Consider the following 22139-nt stretch of genomic DNA (forward strand, 5'->3'; position numbering starts at 1 on the left):
TCTTTGCAAGTATGTTAAAAGCAGTCACCTAACCGATGGTAGAGCAATGATCTTTGTTAGTTTTGGACAAATTACCATTTCTGCAGGAAGCACAACTTCTGATGTCGAAAGTTTGTTATCAGTCATTTGGGGGGGGGGGGGGGGGGGGGTGGAAATAAAAAGCAGCTCTTGGTGCCAAATTTAGTTGTATGTTTTTTATACATTTCCCAAGAAATATTAATTTTGCTTTTAAAAGTAAGTTATGTTGGGAAGCCTTCCTAATTCTGTTTTCCTTTTTATTCCCTCATTTATGATCAGTGATGACAGATAACTCTGAATTAGCAGATACAGCTGCAGAGGACTCCAGTGTGAATATTGAACTTCAGCCTTCTGCAGCTGAAGAAAAATCTGGTCAGGGCAACGAAGAACCAGGCGGGACAAATCCTATATCTGATGTAGAAAAGGAAGAGATACAGACATTCTTCAGTGCAATGGATCAAAGGTATGAATATTTTGCTTGAGAGGTACTGTACGTTACAAATGTTTCCTTCTTTCTTCTGAAAATAAGATTTTGATTGTTTTATAATACCGTCATTTTGTAAATACAAGACTGAACTTTAACTTATTTTTCCTAAGTACATTTATGTTCATTGACTAAGAGGTGATGAAGTGATTAGTAATGATTTATAACACAGGAACAGTTTTTACTGGAGCCTGAGATTCTTTAATTATGATTATTGTCCTGACTTAAAGATTTGCAAAACCCATATGTTCCTGTATTGCAGATTGTTTTTTTTCACAATTCCAGCTATTGTCACCAGCAATTTCTGTGGTTATAACTAAAACTATAATTATTTAGTTGCAGACTAAAACTTTAAAAAAAATTATACTATTTGCTCAAAAGCTAGTCTCTTCCAAGCAAATCTTACCAGATAATGATTACATGCTTCAGCCAATCAGAACTTTTATCTTTTTATGTGCAGAGATCTAAGCTAGTCCTGGTTTTGGCTATTTAGTGCATTTTAAATCGTGTTATTTACAAGGATCTTTTTTAAAACAAATGACCGGGTTGCATTGATGTCTGCTTGTATGTGACTTTGGTTTTTACTAAATACATATGGCGTGACCCAAAATCTGTTGCTAAGATGCTCTATAAACCTGCAATAGTAAATTCACTCCTGATCTCCTGGAATTTCAGTGGCATAGCTCTGGTATGACCTGAATGTGGCATTACTGTAGAGTAATTTCTTGTCCAATACTTTTCCATAAGATGAGTTAATTGTAAAACTGTGCTGTTAAGGGGGAGTCAAACATTTGAGAGAACTTTTTTTTATATATATTCTATATCAGTCTATAGTTTACAAAACTAATGACGCTGCTGTCCAGGAAATGATCAATTCCAAAGACAGCTTCTGTAAAGCTTTTATATAAAAATTATAAAATGCAATGTACCCTTAAGCCTGAATTGTTACACAAAATAGGTTGGGTTCAATTGCCCAAGTTAGAAACTGTTAAAATGAATGAATAAAAGATCTTATGATCTTGATATGAAATAAAAAGCTGATACTTTGCACAAAGTTCAACCTAACAGTTGAAGTTGTGTGTGCTTTTGAGCAGCTGAGGAGTGATCTTAAAAAGTCTGCTCATGTTCAGCTGTGAGCAAACTTATTTTAGCGTCATGATCATTATAAAGGAGATGAGCCTGTTTACATTTGTTATTGAGGAAGAACCAACATATTGGACTTTACTGGTCAAATTCTAAAATAGTCCAGGTATACTAAAAGGACTGAGGTTCAAAGTCAAAGAGAAGTTTATTGTCATATGCGCAGGTACATGTATGCACAGGTGCAATGAAAAACTTACTTGCAGCAGCATCACAGGCACATAGCATCATATAAGCAGCATTCACGAGAAAAACATAAATTATACACAATTTTTATAAGAAGGAACACAATTAGAACAAAAAAAACAGAAGTCCATTACAGTGCAAAGTGGTCATAGTGTTGTTAAACTGTAGTGATCAGGGTTTTGCCAGTTGGTTCAAGAACAGAATGGTTGAAGTGAAGTAGCTGTTCTTGTACCCGGTGGTGTGGGGCTTCAGGCGTCTGTATCTCCTGCCTAATGGTAGCTGCGAGAAGATAGCACGGCCCAGATGGTGGGGATCTTTGACGATGGATGTTGCTGCCTTGAGCTATCAATGAAAGGCACAATAGGGTTTTGACAGTACGCCAACCCTTGTTCTGCAGTTCAAGTAAAATATAGATTTTTCTTTGACAGTTATCTGCAGGGTAATGTGTGATTGCTGCTTTTGCATTTAATGATCATGCAAATGTAAGTGACCATCAAATTAATCTGTACATCTCGATTTGACACTCTATGCCAATCACAAAGAACAAACAAATTCAAATAGATAAGAAAACCAAAAATTTTCTCTTTGGAGGCTTGCCTGTTACTGGGAAGTAATCTTTACTGCCTTCCTCTAAAGGGAAGTGCTGAAATTCCTGTGCTGGGTAGGTTAGTTCCATGGACATTGTTCACCCAGTAATTGGGTAAGTTCCCAGGGACAAGGCTTGGCTCTTTTGTGCAGTAATGTACAAAGCAAAGTAATCTTGCTACTTATAATGCTAACATTGTTTGTTAAAACTTGTTGGTATCCAGTCAAATAAGTAAAAATGATTCATTGAGTTCATTTTGGTATCAGTTATGTCAACAACTTGAACAATAATGTTAAATTATCTAATCTTGGTTTTCTTTTCTAACCACAAAGAATTATCACCGATATATGTCATTTAAATTTGTTGTTTTGCGGCAGCAATACAGTGCAAGACATAAAGACTCAATAAGTTACAAAAATAAGTATATAGTGCAAAAGAGGAATAATAGGCTAGTGTTCATGGGGTCATGGACTGTTCAGAAATCTGATGGCATTTACATGTTCCTGTGCACTTTTTTTTTAATGGCAGCATATGCGACCAACTCTGTGCATCTGCAACTATTGTGATCTCTTGACAGAGATGGTAATTCAGATGCTATAATATTCAAATTCAATTTAATAAATCTGCATTAAAAGTTTAGTTGGATTGAGTTGTATTCACCTTTCGTCATTCCTTAAAATTACGGCCCACCCCTTTAATAGATTGGAAAAAAAATACTTCTGAAGACACAATTGCAGACTTTTGTGTGATCTTGCCAAACAGATGATAAAAGGTTGATGTTCATCCAGATTTGTATTTGTTCTCTAAAGATGCTATCTGTTTTTATTCAAGTTCCCTTTTGAGCAAAATGTTTCTCACAGACTGCAGATGCTGGAATCTGGAGCAACAAACAGTCTACTAGAAGAACTCATTTGGGTCGAGCAGCATCTGTGGGACCTCTGATGTGGGGTTTTGACCTGAAATATCAACGATGATTCCTTTCCTCCCACAGATACTGCTCAACCCACTGAGTTCTTCCAGCAGATTGTTTGTTGCCGATGTTTCTTAAATTTTGTTTGTTCCAATCTTTTGATACTTTCCAACAGTACATGTGCAAAACTATTTTGTTTTCCAGATTTAATGATATTGAATTTGAAGAAGACAATGGAATTCCTACACTGCCATTTCTGGAATCTTGTTATGCCATAGTTCCAGTGTTAGGTAGGAAATTGCATCATCTTTCTGTTTTACTTTCCACCGCCAGTATTAGCTTAGAATCGTCACTCGTGTTCTGTTGTGCAAATACTTGGGAATAGTAGCAAGCAAACCATTTTGATCATCCGTGTATTTTGAATTAGTTTGCATTTACCAGCAAATATGTTTTTATCCCTTGAGTATCTATGTCTCAATGTATTTATGTAGATTCCTTTTGCTTTTGTCTTTTATGTGCAAGTAAAGATTTGTTGTATTCTGTCATTTTGAGGTTTAGTCCCCTTCCAAGTTCCACAGAGTTGTATGGGTGTGGAAACACTGAAAGGTCCATCTGACATTGGATTTTGCTCGTGCAAACACATAATGTTTGCAACAAATTTTTAGTTAAGGATTTCTGTAGTTTTACAGGTCAGTACATGCAGCAATCCACCAGTAGATTTCTTTCACAATTAATTTGATCATTTTCTTTAAGATTTGAGAATTGTTCAGTGTTTTTGAATATTAAGCTAAAGTTGATGCATATGTTAGAAACTAAGTTTAGGCTTTATCTTAAAGATTACATGATGCAGAAATCTATGGGAATAAAAGTAGTGTTATAATTGACACTTTCTGTGGTTTACTGATGTGAAGGCCATTGCTGAGGCAAGTCCTTTCAAAACGAGTACAATGTATGCAATTATTAGATGCATCTCTGGGCTTTGGAAGTTTCCAACAAATCAATTTTGCTACTTTAAATATGGAGCCTTGGCAAAAGGGCTTAATGTGAAGAATTTTATTACAATGAATTCTTCAAAGTTGTGTAAAGGAGGTACAAAAGGTGAAGAGATTATTTAATAATTGAACAATGTTGCTCAACGTCTTTGGTTTAGTTGATTTCCTAAAATCAGCAGTATTCCTGCTACCTTAAAGTTGACTTTGGCAGCCTGAGGCCATTTGTTTTACGCTGTTTAATGACAGCTGCGTAGGTACTACCTGGTGCCGAATTTGGCTTGTACTGTGTGTGCACAGTTGTGGCACGAATCACCCTGGCTACCTGGTTGGATTGGGCACTAATGTCTATAATGGTTATGTGTGCCGGGAGCTTGCAGATTAGGCAGGTCATGACATCAGTGCCTAATGCTAATTTGACACCAGCCCAACCAAGTTGGGTCTCAGTGACGAGGAATATCACAAATTTAACTGTAGAAAGGAAACACCTCATCTGTTCATTTTAAAGGGAACATTATCTACTTGCAGGTTAACACCTGCTTGATTTAAATGGGTTGTTGTTTAGAGCAAGCTAGGCATTTGGATTTTTCGGATCTCATTCTAATCTGTGAAGTCTACATGGAGAGGTTTGGCAGAAACAAAGGGTTTCTCTTTACTTCAAGGTAAAACTCGGTTGCTGCTAGGTTTTGGTTTTTTAATTGCCATTTTCCACATGTGCCATGTGAAGGAGAAGATTGAAGAGAGGGCATGCATATCGGGCAAACTGCTGGAAGGTGTGTTGTCAGCAGCAGACCCTATCTACCAAACATTTGCATGTTTCATCTGCAAGGAGTAAAACCTTGCAAGTTGGAGCCCTAACTATCATACGTGGGTCACTCTTCTATATTTCTGGGTCTTTTGAGATTGGAGCAGGAGCTTCCCAGTTTACAGTAGACTTTTACATCAGTGTGGTAAAATTTGGATCTTATCCACAAGAGCAAATTAATCCTGCCTTTCCAGTAAGTGGCAATTGGATGGAGCATGTGGCTTTGCTGAGATTTCTAGCTTCCCAATAGAGCAGAGTGCCATTGACGGTGTTCGCCACGAATTGTGAGTACTACAAGTGAATTCTGAAATGTACTGCAGCAGGAAAAAAATTCCACTTCCTGAACACAGCAGATTTCTGACTGTACGCAATGCATTATGATGGTCGCTGCCTCCTAATCTGGAAGCACTCATGATGTGTTTAATTTGGACTGGTCCAGTGTGGTGCTCTAGTTGAGCTGTCATGGCAAACCAATGGTGATTTCAGGGTGGATCCTCTAACTACATGGCTCTTGGCTCGAGCGTGCAACCCACATATAAAGGGGTTGCCACCCCCACCCACCCACCCTACCAAACAACCAGATCAAGCAACGTTTCGACTGCTGGAACCATTCTGGTGGAGACCTGCAATATGCAGTAGAGTGGGTCTCAAGTTCTCTTGTATTCTGCTCTGTTATCTAAAGCCGTGCAATCATTTGGGCCTGGCCCTTGCCACCAATCGTACAGGGAACAGGAGGAAGCAGAAGAAGAAACTTAGAGACCTTGTTGTGGCCACAGACCGATTCATCATTAAATACAATCACCTTCTTTATAATACACGTTTCCCACTGCATCTTTTTCTGATGTTGGTCAATGCAACATCTGCTTGATCACAGTGATAATTTTATGTTTTTTAGTTTATGCCAAGCCATATGTATGCATCAAACCATGCTAAATAAACAGCCACATTCTTTTTTTGCCATCTGACTTCAGTGTGCCAAGTGCCTGGGACGTACCAGGTGGATGAGTCAGTGAAGGAGTCTGCAGGTAGACATGAAGGACCACCTCAAGTGGGTGGACGGAAGGGCCGTGTGTCCTCCATTTTCTTTTCATGAGTGGCAGTAATCTGGCTGGCTACCTGACCAGCATCAGCGAGGGCTGGTGGAAGTCGCGAGATCATATAGGTCGTTATTCTGAGGCAAGGCAGTAGCATGTTAACACGCTGGAGTAAGACAGACAGACGTGTATTAAGGAGTCACGCAAATGTGTTTGACCGATCTGCCGTCACGGTTGAATTTCTGGCAGTGTTTGAAAACTGTGGTCAAGGCTCAATGTATGAAGTTGGACATCTTGAATGTTACATCTAATTCATAGAACATAGAACAGTATAGAACAGGCCCTTCGGCCCACAGTGTTGTGCTGACATAGCTATTCCCTCCTACCTACAGAATGCCCATATCCCTCTAGTTTCCTCTCATTCATGTGTTCATCCAAGCCCCTCTTAAAAGCCCCCAGTGAATTTGCCTTCACTACCCTATCAGGCAACGCATTCCAGGCATCCACCACCCTCTCAGTAAAAAAAAACATAACCCTCACGTATGATCTGAACCTACCCCCTCTCACCTTAAATCCATGCCCTCTGGTATTGGATCTCTCAATAATGGGGGAAAAAGATATTGCTTGTCCACCCTATCTATGCCCCTCATAATTTTATACACTTCCAAGAGATCACCCTTGGCCTCCGCCGCTCCAGAGAAAAGAGCCCAAGTTTGTCCAGCCTCTCCTGATAGCACATGCCCTCTAATCCAGGCAGCATCCTGGTAAATCTCCTCTGCACCCTCCCTGAAGCCTCGACATCCTTCCTATAGTGAGGTGACCAGAATTGCATGCAATACTCTAAATGCGGCCTAACCAGAGTTCTATAGAGATGCATCATAACTTCTTGACTCCTATACTCAATACTCCGATTAATAGATGCAAGCATTCCATGAGCCTTCATAACCACCCTGTCTACCTGTGTAGCCACTTTCAATGAGTCATGGACTTGCACCCTAAGGACTCTCTGCTCTTCAACAGTGTTAAGGGTCTTGCCCTTAAGAGTGTACTACCTCTTGACATTAGTCCTACCAAGAAAGTCCTACTAAAGGAAGACCCCATGCATGCAATTCAGAATGATTGCTGGCAGGTGAGTGGGTAATACTGGTGTCGTGCATTAAGCAATGGTAAAAGTAGTGTTGTGGCTAGTGAGTGTTTTTTGAGATTCAATAATTTTGACCGTGTGTCTTTAGAACACTTGTTCTTGTGGCACTGCATTCAGGACTCGACTCCCTGTATTTACCTCCACAGCTTTATCCTCTGTCTTTTCAGTTTGTGCCTATATAACTTCCTGGATCCCTGTACCTGTCTCTCTTCCCTCACCTCATCAGTCAGGACTGTTGTGTTGGAAAATTGCAGCTACTTGTCAAACTCTAGGGGCATGTATTCTGTTCACTAGATGTTCAGTGCCACCAGGTTTTCACTTTCTTGTCAATAGAAAATAGTTTGACTGATGGTACAGCCAAGGAAACAAGCTATGCCTTGATGTTGCTATCTTGGCAGAAGTTTTCATGGATCTATGGACAGGTATGGTAAATTGCATAGTCTTAGTGCAAAGTGATGGGGGGAAAATGAAATCTGTCTAAATTTCTCCATTTATATCTGGGAGAAAAGACTTAAAAGGAAGATTTCTTTTGAAGGCATGTGACGTAACTGGCCTAATTTCCTGATCTTGACTGTGTCTAGTGTTCTTGAGTAGTGACCAAATAAAATCTTCCAGGTTATTAAGTTATCCTCACAAACTGCTGTAAAGCTGCTGAAAAGCTGATTAAAGATGTATTCTTTACGTGTACTGAACTGAAAGACTTTTAAATTTGCAATGTCCTACTACGGAATGTATCACTTAAAGGAGGTCTGAGGAATTTTTTCAATGAAATAGCTTGTAATACATTGCCTATTTCAATTTTGGAAATTACATCTTGTGGACTTGAAAAGAATTAAATAAATTGAAATGTTAGGTGGGCTGCTGTGAGAATACAATAAATTATACAATTTTTTCTATTTATTTCTAATATCTGTAACACTTGGCAATGTATATGTTTAACTATTTCTGTACCAACTTCTATCGTGTTTACCTTTGCAGACAAACTTGGTCCAACCGTCTTTGCTCCTGTTAAATTAGACTTTGTAGGTAATATTAAGGTAAGTATTTCATTATTATATTCATATTAGCAGCCAACTTGTCTGTCTCTGGTTACTTGTTACGTCAGATATTTGTGCTTTTTGTGCTTTGGTAAAATCATTAAGTTCAGTTGTTTGACAATGGTTTTCAATTTTCAGAAAATAAACCAGAAATACATCACTGATACTACAAAGTTCACTACCCTCCAGAAGATAGTGCTTCACGAATTGGAAACTGAAGTAGCAACAGTGAGAAACTCTGCCACCGAGGCACTCCTTTGGTTGAAGAGGTATGTACCAGTGGGTTTTGATCCTTTCCTGAACAGTCGTCTCCTGAAGACGGTGGCTCATCCTGGATTGTGGGTCCGTGGGTACTGGCACATTTTCTGGAACTTGTCCGAGGGATCATTCCTTGTGCAGGCAGTCCCTGAGTTATATAGAACATTACAGCACAGTACAGGCCCTTTGGCCCACAGTGTTGTGCCGACATTTTATCCTGCTGCAAGATCTATCTAACCCTTCCCTCCCACATAGCCCCTTATTTTTCTATCATTCATGTGTCTATCTAAGAGTCTCTTAAATGTCCCTAATGTATCTGCCCCCACAACCTCTGCAGGCAGTGCGTTCCACGCACCCACCACTCTGTGTTTAAAAAAAACTTACCCCTGACGTCCCCCTTATACCTTCCTCCAATCACTTTAAAATTATGTCCCCTCGTGTTAGCCATTGTCGCCCTGGGAAAAAGTCTCTGACTGTCCACTCAATCTATGCCTCTTATCATCTTGTACACCTCCTATCAAGTCACCTCTCATCCTCCTCCTCTCCAAAGAGAAAAGCCTTAGCATGTAAGGGTTCCGTAAGCCAATTTCTCCAAAACCCAGAAATGTCTGTTTTCCATACTTACCCATATCACGTCACTCTACACACACTTGCTATAATTCTTTCATTTCAGTGAATGTTCACCTTAACACTACCCATAATTAAACTAATGGAAATATACACTGTATCCAGTCATTAATGAACACCACAAAACATTTTATTATTATCTTGAAAAATGCTTTAGAAATGCATGGGAGAAATTGTGTCATGCTGGATTCCATAAATCCAGTCATCCGTAACCCCGGGGGCCCCAGTCTACGTGATTCCCAGTCTAGTTGAGTGAGGGATGTCCCATGAGCCTTGTCACATTTTTACATCAGCTAGACAGCAATAAGAAGCAGTAGTCGAGGATCTGACTGCACTCTTCTTCTACCCACCTACTCCCACCTTGTTGAGAGCACACTTTAGCCACTCATTGATGTGAGCTACAATCATTTAATGGGAAAAAGGTTTGAAACTGAAAGCTTTGTGGACTGTGTGGCAAAGAAATGTGATAGCTACTAGGATGTGCTGAAGGAAACATGGCCCAACATCTTGCCTGAGTAAGAGACAGTATGGATCACAATGTGTACGTTCCAGAGCTGATCGTGATTTCGACCCACATGGAAACTGTTCTCATTTTTTTTTCATATTTTCATAGAAGAGCACTTCCATTCCCCCATTTATTTTCCCCGCAATCTAATGGACCTTGATTCTCCAACCAACCACCTATACTAGGGATAATTAACATTAACCAATTAACCCACCAAGCAACACGTCTTTGGCATGTGGGAGGTAACTGGAGCACTGAGGAGAAACCCATGCAGTCACAGGGAGAAGGTGCATGCTCCATACAGACAGCATCGGAGGTCAGGAGTGAACCTGGGTCATTGGAGCGCTCAGGCAGCAGCACTACCTGCCGCCCTTGTCACTGATCGCAGACGAAATATTTTATACAATTTCCTTCCTTTTAAAGTCTTCTAATTCCCATTTGGGCTGTATAAAAAGTTGACTGTTGTTCAGGGTCTCAACCCAGCATGAGTGAATCATTGATACCTACAGCACTGAAAGGGGCCATTCAGCTCACTGATTCCTTGCCAGGCTAAATGTAAGCTCTTTAGATAAATCCCACTTCCCATCTCTCCGTCTTTTCCATACGGTCATCCAGTAACCTTAAAGCTGTGGTGAGGGTTTCTGGCTCCACTGCCTTTAAGGCAGTGAGTCTGGACCCTATCACTCTTCAGATGAAAATATTTTTTTTCCAATCCTTCTATTGGTTACTTAAATTTATATCCTGTGGTCTCTAAAGTTCCTGTTTCCATTACACTTTGCTTTTATCCCCCCACTGAACTAACTTTTAATCCATCTTGCTACTTGCCTTTGGATCCTATAGGTCTTTGCTTTCCTGATCAGGTTCCTGTGTGGGATTTTGTCAAGTTTCTTGCTATAATTACCTCAAATGCACTATCCTCATCATAGTTTATTCAACTTAGTCAGACACAACCTTCCTTCAAGAAACCCAAGTTGACTCCTTGGTTATCCCGTGTCTCTAAACGTTGACTAATATTCCCATTCAGTATTGTTTCCAATCATTTATTTACCACTGATGTTAGCCTGACTAGCCTTTAGTTGATCAGTCGACCACTTCTTGCTTTTTAAATGAAAGGTATCACATTACCGATCTTCAGATCCTCTGGCATCACACATGCATAGCCAAGGAAGATTGGAGAATGATGAGCAGAGAGAGCTCTCGTATTTCCCCTCAAGCTTAGAAGAGCTTGGGATGGAATTTATGCAGGTGTTGTGATTTATGTGTCAAACCTCTTGATGTTTCTCTATATATTTAACAAACCCAATATTTCATCTTCTCCTTGATATCGATGTCTGTATCTTCTGTGAATACAGTGTATTCATTTACAACAGTGTTTTCCTCCTTAGTTACTGCTTTGGTCTTTTGATAGGCCTTCTTTGTTCTCTCTGCATTTCTACCAGAATCAAAACGTTTACTGTTCCACAGCCCTCGTCCAATTATATTCTCAAACAAATATTGAACCGAAATCATGAGTCAGTTCTTGAAACCAAAAAACTAAGCATGGATTGGGAATTGAATTTTAAAAATTTTCCACAGATTGTATTTCATAATGGACGAGGAGGTGACTGGGCCTATCAAGCCCACACCATTCCCACTTATTTCTCTGTAACCTATTGGTATTAGTTTATTATTGTCACTTGTACCGAGGTACAGTGAAAAAATTGTCTTACAAACCAATCGTACAGGTCAATTCATTACACAGTGCAGTTACATTGAGTTAGTACAGAGTGCATTGAGGTGGTACAGGTAAAAACAATAACAGTACAGAGTAAAGTGTCACAGCTACAGAGAAAGTGCAGTGCATTAAGGTGCAAGGTCACGACAAGGTAGATCATGAGGTCAGAGTCCATCTCATCGTATAAGGGAACCGTTCAATAGTCTTATCACAGTGGGATAGAAGCTGTCCTTAAGCCTGGTGGTACGGTAGTGTAGCGGTTAGCGTAACCCTCTACAGCGCCAGCGACCCGGGTTCAAATCCGCCACTGTCTGTAAGGAGTTTGTACGTTCTCCCCATGTCTGCGTGGGTTTCCTCTAGGTGCTCCAGTTTCCTCCCACATTCCAAAGACGTACGGGTTAGGAAGTTGTGGGCATGCTATGTTGGCGCTGGAAGCATGGCGACACTTTCAGGCTGCCCTCAGAACCCTACGCAAAAAGATGTATTTCACTGTGTGTTTCGATGTACATGTGACTAATAAAGATATCTTATGTGCCCTCAGGCTCCTGTATCTTCTGCCTGATGGGAGAGGAGAGAGAATGACCCGGGTGTAACTCACTAACATCCCTTGGTATTCCCACCAGCCACGTACACCTATATTCAGTTTTACTGACTTCAGCCGACCATTGTCTCCAAGTCGTCCTGTTCCACACCCTGCCCAAGGAAAATTTCTACCTCCCTGTATAGTTCATTTTTTTTGTGATATTTGGTTAGAATCGGCAGGTGCATGTTTGTAGACTTTAAAATTTCTACCAAACTTCCATTGTTAAGTTCCTTAAATTTACTGAATATTTGCTTTAAAAATGTTTTTGGACAGGTTCCCAGTGAAAGAAATTTAGTTGCTCACTATTTATCCAATTCTACCCTCTAGTGGTCTGGTACGTATTGCAAGGCAGGACCTTGCAGTACTGCAGAAACATGCACTACCTTTTATCTCAACTGTTCCATCACTTTCTCTCCTCCCCAAACCCCTAATCTCATTGCCTTCTTTCCTGAAGATATTAACTTGGAAAACTTGTACATAAAATATTGCATCACAGTACAGGCTCTTTGGCCCACAATGTGCCGACATCTTCTCCTGCTCTAAGATCTATCTAACCCTTCCCTCCCACATAGCCCTCCATTTTCCTATTGTTCATGTAGCTATCAAAGAGTCTCTTAAATGTCCCTAGTGTATCTGCCTCCACCACCTCTGCCAGCAGTGCATCCCACACACCCACCACTCTCTGTGTAAAAAAAATTATCCCTGACGTCCCCCTTTTACCTTCTTCCAATCACCTTAAAATTATGTCCCCTTGTTTTAGCCATTGTCGTCCTGGGAAAAAGTCTCTGACTGTCCACTCAATCTATGCCTCTTATCATCTTGTGCACCTCTATCAAGTCGCCGCTCATCCTCCTTCTCTCCAAAGAAAAAAGCCCTAGCTCGCTCAACCTCTCCTCATAAGACATGCTCTCCAATCCAGGCAGCATCCTGGTAAATCTCCTCTGCACCCTCTCTAAAGCTTCCACATCTTTCCTATAGTGAGACGACCAGAACTGAACACAGTACTCTAAGTGTGGTCTAACCAGGGTTTTATAGAGCTGCGACATTACCTCGTGGCTCTTGAACTCAATCCCCCAAATAATAAAGACCAACCCACCATACACCACCTTAACAACCCTATCAACCTGCGCGGTAACCTTGAGGGATCTATGGTATCCATAGATCCCTCAAAGAGTTTCTTATCAAGAACTATTTTCCATATTCTCAGTTTATAATCCACTGCAAATGCCTAGTGCACTAGAATTTGTTTACTGCAGTAAGTTCTAAACAAACACAAACTGGTGTTTTTTGAACTCTGCATTTAACGTGGCTAATTTATGTGAGTGTTCTTTATCTTTCTAAATGTAGGAGAGCTACAATTATTGTGTTCCAGTTTCACAATGTGCATTTAATTTGCCATTCAACATTTGGAGCCTTTGTTTACACTGTGGACTGACATCGACAGACTCTTTATCTCCCTCAACCCCTCTTGTGCTTCTCCCAAATCCAGTGACTAAATCCAGTGTTCTAGCCAATGTTCTTTGCTGGCTTCCAATACCACTGGTCCTAAGTATCAGCCCTCCTAGACAGAAAGCTGAGGTCAAACCCATCAGTAAAAGAGAAAAACATTGACCATTGGACTTGAGAGGAAGTGGCAGGCAGGGGTGGATGAGAAGAATCGGCTGTTAAGGGAAATGGGACAATAGATGGAAAGGTGGAATGCAAATAGGGTGAGGATGGGGACAGATGTGAACAGATGTGAAAGGAAGGAGAAGATGGGCATGAAGGGGATACTGAAGAGGTCCAATCAATGATTAATGTCTCTGACAGGGCACTTCATAGCCAAGGCATGACGCGGCACATCTTGTGCCCATCTGTTACAGGACAAAAGAATAAAAGCTGCACCACGAGGTCCTGCATCTGATTAAATTCATGTCAGATGGAAGAGAGAGATTTTTGTAGTTTCGTCCTTGAGTGGTACCAGTAAACAACGCCATTGTGAAAGTATGCACTTTATAGGTGGCATTTTATACCAAATGCGTACCTTCAATCTCTTTCCCATGGACATTACATCACTATATTAGTGTCACACACTAAAGTCAGTGTGTGATGCTAACAGTGTCATGTCGTGGGGTATGTAGCTAGTTGGTAACTTCGCTTGAGCGCATTGATTTTTGATACTTGATGTACAATATATACACCATTAAATATTCCAGCTTCAAGATTGGATTGGTGTTGGATTACACCACACTTTGATACTGCCAAGTAGATTAGATGTTTTTGGAATTGTTTTAAATCTCCCTTGGAGTGAGATATGTACACCAGTATAGGCACCTTTAGTGTATTCAATTAGATTGCAGTTTTTATTAATTCTAAGTACCCATCTTGGTTCTATAATCCTAAATATCCTTATGAATGTTTCTTTAAATGTTGATAAATGTATCCCAAAGTATTATTAAAATACCCTTTTTAAATTTATTGGGTCTGCTTTCAGATCATGTACTGCATCAAAGAAGTCCCTGGATCTCCCCTGGTTATTTTAGCTTAAAAATGTAACTTATTTAGTTAACTTTAAAGTGGTAGCTTTGATCATAGGCCTTTAGTTTTTGAACTTATTGTTTGAGAATTTGACCTCTTAGAGATTGTACCATCTTTTTCTTTGAAGTTGCATGTCTGTATTTCAGTCTTTGCAGGTATGTGTCTATCTGTATATTCCACCTAGTGGAAGCATTCAATATTGCACTTAGCTGCAGAATTTAAACCAATAACTTAAAAGGAAAACTATGTTTTAAAAATACCAGTAATCACTCTGAAAAATCATAATTTTTCCCCTTTAACAGAGGATTGAAATTTCTGAAGGGATTTCTGGAAGAAGTGAATAATGGAGAAAAGGATATCCAGAAAGCATTAAGTGAGTGTGAATTAACCAACTACGGAACTGTCACTTTTGTTGCTCTCTGCTGTGTCCACATTGCATTAGGGAGCAAGGAAAAGAGTGGTGAACGAGAAGGAAGGAAGATCTTGCATTTATATACACACTAACGTTCTTAGAACAGTCAGTGAGTTATTGTTTGAAGTGTGCTCAGTGTTCTATTATCAGCAAATAGAACAACCGATTGACCTCAAGTGCATCACACAAGTAACAGTGAAATAAGTGACCTGCTCATTTGGTGATGCTGCACTAGGATCAAAGTTGGCCAAAATAATAGGAAAATTGTCTTTGCCTTTTGCATAGTTCCCATATTTTTGCATGGAACTATAGAACATAGAACACTACAGCACAGTACAGGCCCTTCAGCCCACAATGTTGTGCCGACATTTTATCCTGCTCTAAGATCTATCTAGCCCTTCCCTCCCACATAGCCCCCCATTTCCCTATCATTCATGTGTCTATCTAAGAGTCTTAAATGTCCCTAATGTATCTGACCCCACAACCTCCATAGTTAGTGCATTCCACGCACCCACCACTCTCTGTGTGGGGAGAAAATACTTACCCCTGACATCCCCCTTATACCTTCTCTGTGGATTGTCACCTTGTCGTGGTGGAGAAGCTTGTGTGGTCCTGAGATCCCGAGAGAGATGTCGTCTGGAACTATGCTCCTGGTAGGGTCACCCATGGCGGTAAGGTCGATGGTGAGGTCCCTGACAAAGGACAATCCAACCAAGACCTCAACGGTGGAACAGGCGGACGGAGTTATTTCAAACTCAACGGCTGTGAAGGCAGATGAAGGCTGCAACAAATGTATCAGCTCCAATTGTTGTGGTTTCCATGCCGTTGGAATCAGTTGGTTGATTTGTGAAGTATCGTGTGCTTTTTGCAGTGCAACATCAAGTACACGTTAAACACACGCACAGGCGTCTTTGCTCTGTGGGCCACTTCTAATCAACGGAACGAAGACCATCATCCTCGACCTCGGGATAGCCACGATGACGACGACCTTCCTCCAATCACCTTAAAATTATGTCCCCTCGTGTTAGCCATCGTCGCACTGGGAAAAAGTCTCTGACTGCCCACTCGATCTATGCCTCTTATCATCTTGTACACCTCTATCAAGTCACCTCTCATCCTCCTCCTCTCCAAAGAGAAAAGCCCTAAATGTTGAAATAAACAACATTAAACTGCTACTCTATTCAGTTCATTGGGTTAATTCCAACACATTTTTCAAGTATTCCAAGCGGCTGATGCTCAACTGTTTTGTAGAAAACTGATTTAGTAAATCCCGTTATAAATCTTGATTCAAACCCGATTGATCCCAATTTAATGTGATGGTTTGGTTTGGGCTTATTTTGGGTCCGGCTGGCCAGATTAGTATCCATTCCAATCACTCACTTTAGAAGATCACGTAAAATCTAGGTACACTATTTTCTAAGATGTAATTATAATTTTTAATTCCAAACTCTTAAATAGTGTTGCTGTTTTCTATATCATTTAGCCACAGTGGTCAAAAGCATCTAGATTTGCCATTTAAGCAGGAGAACTAGGGTCAACAGATTTGGAAAAAGGGATTTTTTAGATTCCATCCTTTCCCTGGCATTGTTAGACGATGGCCGGCACAATCATTCACTGTTTCAATTCCCCTCCTTCAGTTTCTCTGACATTGTCTCCCAACCATTCGATGCGATTAGTTCCTTCATTCCTCAGTAAGGAGTATGAAAGAGAACAGTAATTGGGAAGTGCATTGTTGCAGTTTCTTAGTGCTCGAAATCTCACAGGACAAGAAACTAAGGCACTGGGAAACCTTACAGATGTTTGGGACAGTTCAGTGTTTGCAATATATTGGGAATGTTTCTGGAGATTTTCATAATACCAAAGCAATGTTCAAAGTCTTTTAGGGGAAAGAAATCTGATCAGATTCACCTACTCTATTCCGGTCAGGAATGGTCTGTTTGTTGATGATTCCACAGTATTGAACCCATTAACCAAGTACACCAACAACAGATTTACAATGCTATGTAAGATGCAGACACATCAAGGCTTGGGCAGGAAAGTGGTGCAGAACATTCATGTCACATTAGTGTGGGATGACCATTGCTGAGCACCTCTGTGTGGACCTTACACAAGGCCTCCATTGATGAGGAATGGAACCAGGACAGCTACAGCGATTATGCAGTGCCAGGAACTGACATGCTGAATACTGTGTGCCTCACCGTGCATTTCAGTTCTCCTATGTCTGTTCAGAGTGATGTAATATCCTCTAACACTTCAATAACCTTGAGGATATATTGGTTTTATCACAAGACAAAGGCTCGGCAGAAAGGATACTGATGATACATTGATCAAAGAATTAAATCATAAAGCTGAAGCCTGGTTGCATAGACCAAGTTCCTATTCCTTTCAGTACAGAATGTGGACATGATTGAATTAAAGTGGATACAACAAAATTGTTTTTTCTCTGGAAGGGAATGCACTAAAAGGAAGCACCACTGGATTCAGTAGCATTGTGGTTATGTTACTGGACTACTCATCCTGAGGCTAGTTTAATGATATGGAGATGAGAGTTCAAATCTTGCTACAGATGCTGTAATCTGTAATGAAAAGGTAAATGTACGATGAAACTACCAAGATGGAGTTAAAACCCATTTGGTTCATCCTTAAAGTCTGACCTAGAAATGACTCCAGACCCAAACAATGTGGTTATTTCCTAACTGAACTCGTCTAACAAGCTCCGCAGTTGCATCAAACAGTTACAGGAAACATTAAGGATAAAGCCAGAAGGATCAAACCAGGTTTGCCTCTGTGTCCTACAGATTCCTTCATCTAAGCATCTGGAGACTTGTCTGCAGTAGCCTGATAAAATAGAACCTTTCGGCAGGTGTCTTGGTCTCCTCCATCATGATGGCCTACTCCTGTTTCTACATTCCTGAGGAGCTTGACATCATTTAGGACAGAAGAGTTTGCTTTAGTGATGTGTTAGCTCCTCTGACACATCACTAATACATTGTGACAACAGTATATATAATTGAAAGGATGCACTGCAACAAACCTTCATTGTTGCTGCAGTCGGATTTCCTCCTTTTACAGACTCAACCCTTCACATGTACAAGACCTGTAGCTTCTTGGGAAAGTCACCATCTGCAATCTCCCTTCCAAATCAAACAACATCACGCCGGCTCCTTTCCTTCCATCTGCACTGGACGAATATCCATGAATTCTGTACATAGTACCAGTATGGAGTAACCAGCAACACCAATGACTGAAGTAGTGCCAGGAAAAGACACACCGGCAGCCAGGCTGCTACAGATGCTGGCCATTCTAATGATATCTACATTCACTGAACTTTTTCAAAAGGAGCCAAGGTCTCCATGTTATATGGCAAGACATTTGACAAGATATTATTATAGAATTATATTACAAGATATAATTTTGCCATTTCACAAGCAACAGGTTGAACCCAATTCAAAAATAGTGGGGCCAAAAGCATGAAATAAATCAATTGATTTACATTCTCTGCTGCTGATCAGTTTAGATAAGATATCTTTATTATTAGTCATGTGTACATCAAAACACAGTGAAATGCATCTTTTGCATGGAGTATTCTGGGGGCAGCCCCCAAGTGTCGCCACACTTCCAGCGCCAACATAGTATGCCCACAACTTCCTAACCCGTACATCTTTGGAATGTGGGAGGAAACCAGAGCACCCAGAGGAAACCCACGCAGACACAGGGGAGAACATACAAACTCCTTACAGACAGCGACGGAATTTGAACCCGGGGTAGTTTGAGTAATTGAAGAATGGCTTATATCCTGCATTCCTATGCCTCTTTGTAATACTGGAGGATATTGTTTTTCAGTCAGAAATGGATAACTGTTTGCATTGGCATGATAAAAGACTATTTGTCTATCTTTATGCTAATGAGATTACATGGAAATTTTAATACCTTACTTCAAATATGTGCAATGCATAAGGTGTTTTGTCATGTAGGTGATCTTTGGGGGGGGAATGTGAATCCTCTTTCTTGAATGTTCTTAAAGCACCAAAGTTTAAATGGGCACCAGAAGAACATAGCTGATTTGTTTGACCCGTGACTCTGGATTCATTCTGATCTACCCAAGATCATCTCGCCAAGACGGCGCCGGATCATGGTGACTCGTTGCAAGCCGCTCTCTGCAGATCCACTCATTTACCAATTTTAATGCTACAGTTTTTGTGTTTTTCTGCTGCTGATCCTAACCCTGTGGTGGTCAAGTTTCTGTAGATATTTTAAAAAAAAGAGAATGGCTTGGCTCACTTCTGATCAATCACCTGGAAATCTGCAGAGCAGAAGGAGAAGGAGTATTAGTGAATTTATAGAGTTCCAGCCTGTTTGTCAAACTGTGTCACTTGAACAAGTTTTCTGCAATTCTGAATAGCTGTTAAATATTTTAGATTTTTACTCTTTTCACAGTTTAATTTTTGTTCCTTTTGGGCAGATGCTTCTTATGGTAGAACTCTGCGGCAATATCATGGTTGGGTTGTGAGAGGAGTCTTTGCAGTAAGTTCATTTTGAATATACATCTACTGCATTTAAATGGTACTTTCTTTCCCCAAAACAAAACAAGAAAGTTAATGGAATTAATTTATTCTCAAATTTGCAGTTGGCATTGAGAGCAGCTCCGTTCTATGAAGCTTTTATGGCAGCCCTTGCTATAACCGAAGGAGATGAACAGAAGGAGGCATTCTACGAAGGGATGCAGAGAGATTTAAACCAGTATCTTCCAGCCATGGGAAAGCAAATAGAGATCTTGGATGCTTTGTATGAAGAATATAATTTGGAATCTGATGAAGTGGTATAACAATAAATCAACATAATGTTGACTGAAAAGGAAGAAATTTGACCTTTCCGAGATACTCTAATACCACAAATGAAATGTGCAGAAGAGCATTGGTTCGTATGTTCCAGGCCATTGAACTGTATTCCGTTGAATTACAAAAAAGTGAAGATGCACACTGCGCAAACAAATGAGAGGGACTTTTCTACATATTGCAATACTACATGATTCAAAACAATTGTAAGAGGATAGTGGAATAATTATGGGATTGTTTGAGTTCAAACATGTCTTTATTCATCAAAATAATTACTACCAAAATAGTCCTCAAATATGTAAAATAAAATGAAGCCCTAGGGATTTGCAGCACTAATTACTGTTCATAATATGTCATTTAAGGTAATCTTGAAAATAATTGCATTGTATTCTCTTTGGTGTAAATTTATGAACTCCTAAAATGTGCAAAAATGACTCGGCTATTTAAAAAATAATAGGTACAAAATCCAGTTGATTTGGGCACTTTTTAAAATTAAGACACATGGATATTCATAAGGATTTGCCTAGCTCCAGTCAGCCCAGACCATCAGATTATGAATGAATTTAATATGGTTTATGTTGAGTAAACTGAAGGAAACTCTTTTAATCTACTCCATAACATTTACACATAATGCAAATTATATTAAGTCTGACTTATGGAGTGTTCCACCAAAGTTTATTTAGGATGGGAGGCAAAAACTTTGAGAATGTTACAGCAGAACACCTGTGATGTTTTTATACAGCATTAAACAGGGGATTTGCTTTGGCCTAGTTGCCACGAGGCTATTAATTACATCTGCCTGTTTTAGTTATTACAGTGCAGGTGCCCCTGAAATGTTCCTGAAGCTGAAAGGAATATTGCACCTCCTTAAATAAAGGGACTAAATAAATCAGCCAAAGTAACCTCTTGTGCAAACCAAACAGACCAACATCTACCAAACTGACGTGGGGCAGTGGGTTGATGATTTTGGCTCCAAACCATATTCTGGGAAAGATTTGGTCGTAAAGGTATATCATAGGGAATGCTGGTGTGAACATTTTAAAATAATTGCTCAATGCTGAGAAGTTGTCAGTGCTATTTTTAGCTAATATGTTATTGTACCCACATTGCCAACTGGGTGACTGAGCTAATCTAACTTAATCTAGTTTTAGAATTGTTTCAATAATGCAGTAAATAGACATTGTACTTACTGTGCAATTACAGCCACTAGAGTTTATTTAACTGAGAAATGCATTATGTGTACATATATAGATATATTTTATACTTATTTAATAAAACATTGCACTTTTAATAAATGTCTGCTGCAGTTGGAATTGTTCAAAAGCACATTTGGCAGTTTTCATAAAGCTTAAGGTTTGTAAGTTCCGATGCAGAATGAAATTTTTAAACTTTTTAAAAAAACTTTTTTAAAACTTTTTATAGCACAGCAACAGGCCCTTCCAGCCCAACGAGTCCGCGCCGCCAATTTAAACCCATGTTAACTAACCCGTACATCTTTGGAATGTGGGAGGAAACTGGAGCACCCGGAGGAAACCCATGCAGACACGGGGAGAACGTACAAACACTGTACAGACAGCGGGAATTGAACCCGGGTTACTGATGCTGTAATAGTGTTACCCCACCGTATTAGAAGTGCGAGAAAGAGGAAAAACAAAAAAAAAGATTTGCCTTTATGTGGCATAGTTTATGCCACTTTCAGCATTTCCCAAAGCAGCCAATTAAGGATTTTACAGTAAAGTCGCTATTGTGATGTGGGATAAGGAACAGCCAATGTTCATACAGCAAATGTTGACTGAGAGATAAATATTGGCCAGGACATAGGAGTAATTCCCTTGCTCTTGATCAAAGAGTATAAATCAATTTGACGTCTCCTAATCTTTCTAATTGGTTTCTCTTTATGGAACAGTGGGATAAAAGTGATGAATGCAGAGCTGGTCCAGAATTGCAGACTCCAGTCAGTAAAGTAACTGAGGTTGGAGGTGTGCTCTCTGGGGATGGTACGCTGAGAAGCAGCCACCCCAACAGCAAGTAGGAAAATCAGAGCCAGGTTTGCTGCTCAAAGGGCAGAAGCTCGAGGCTCAGATGAGCTGAAGCACACTGCGATTAATTTTTATTCCTCTTTCAGATGTAAAAGGTTGTTTCAGTTTATCAAGTCCTGCCATTTAATTTCTTTATCTCCATTATTAATCCCTATCGCCTCACAAAAATAAAGACCATCCATCATTATTCCTCTGCCTTCTACTCTCCTCAGGCCCTGAATTCCCAAGAAATGAGCCCTCCTTGAGAAGTAAGCATAATGCTTTACAGCGCCAGAGACCCGGGTTCAAATCTGGCCACTGTCTGTAAGGAGTTTGT

General features: G+C 40.1%; 1 protein-coding gene across 1 annotated transcript in view; it reads left to right on the forward strand.

Annotated features, from left to right (window-relative positions):
• The window catches only part of plekha8 (pleckstrin homology domain containing, family A (phosphoinositide binding specific) member 8), a 37644-nt gene extending 16575 nt beyond the window's left edge, over positions 1-21069 (forward strand). Inside the window, exons 7-13 of the mRNA XM_052016976.1 lie at positions 298-481; positions 3529-3614; positions 8275-8333; positions 8472-8602; positions 14840-14910; positions 19412-19473; positions 19577-21069. Coding sequence (XP_051872936.1) covers positions 298-481; positions 3529-3614; positions 8275-8333; positions 8472-8602; positions 14840-14910; positions 19412-19473; positions 19577-19774 — 791 coding nt within the window. The 3' untranslated portion in view covers positions 19775-21069. The remainder of the gene's footprint in view (positions 1-297; positions 482-3528; positions 3615-8274; positions 8334-8471; positions 8603-14839; positions 14911-19411; positions 19474-19576) is intronic.
• Positions 21070-22139: the final 1070 nt, after the last annotated feature.

The sequence above is a fragment of the Pristis pectinata genome, chromosome 5 (assembly GCF_009764475.1).
Source record: "Pristis pectinata isolate sPriPec2 chromosome 5, sPriPec2.1.pri, whole genome shotgun sequence".
In the NCBI taxonomy this organism is placed as follows: Eukaryota; Metazoa; Chordata; class Chondrichthyes; order Rhinopristiformes; family Pristidae; genus Pristis; species Pristis pectinata.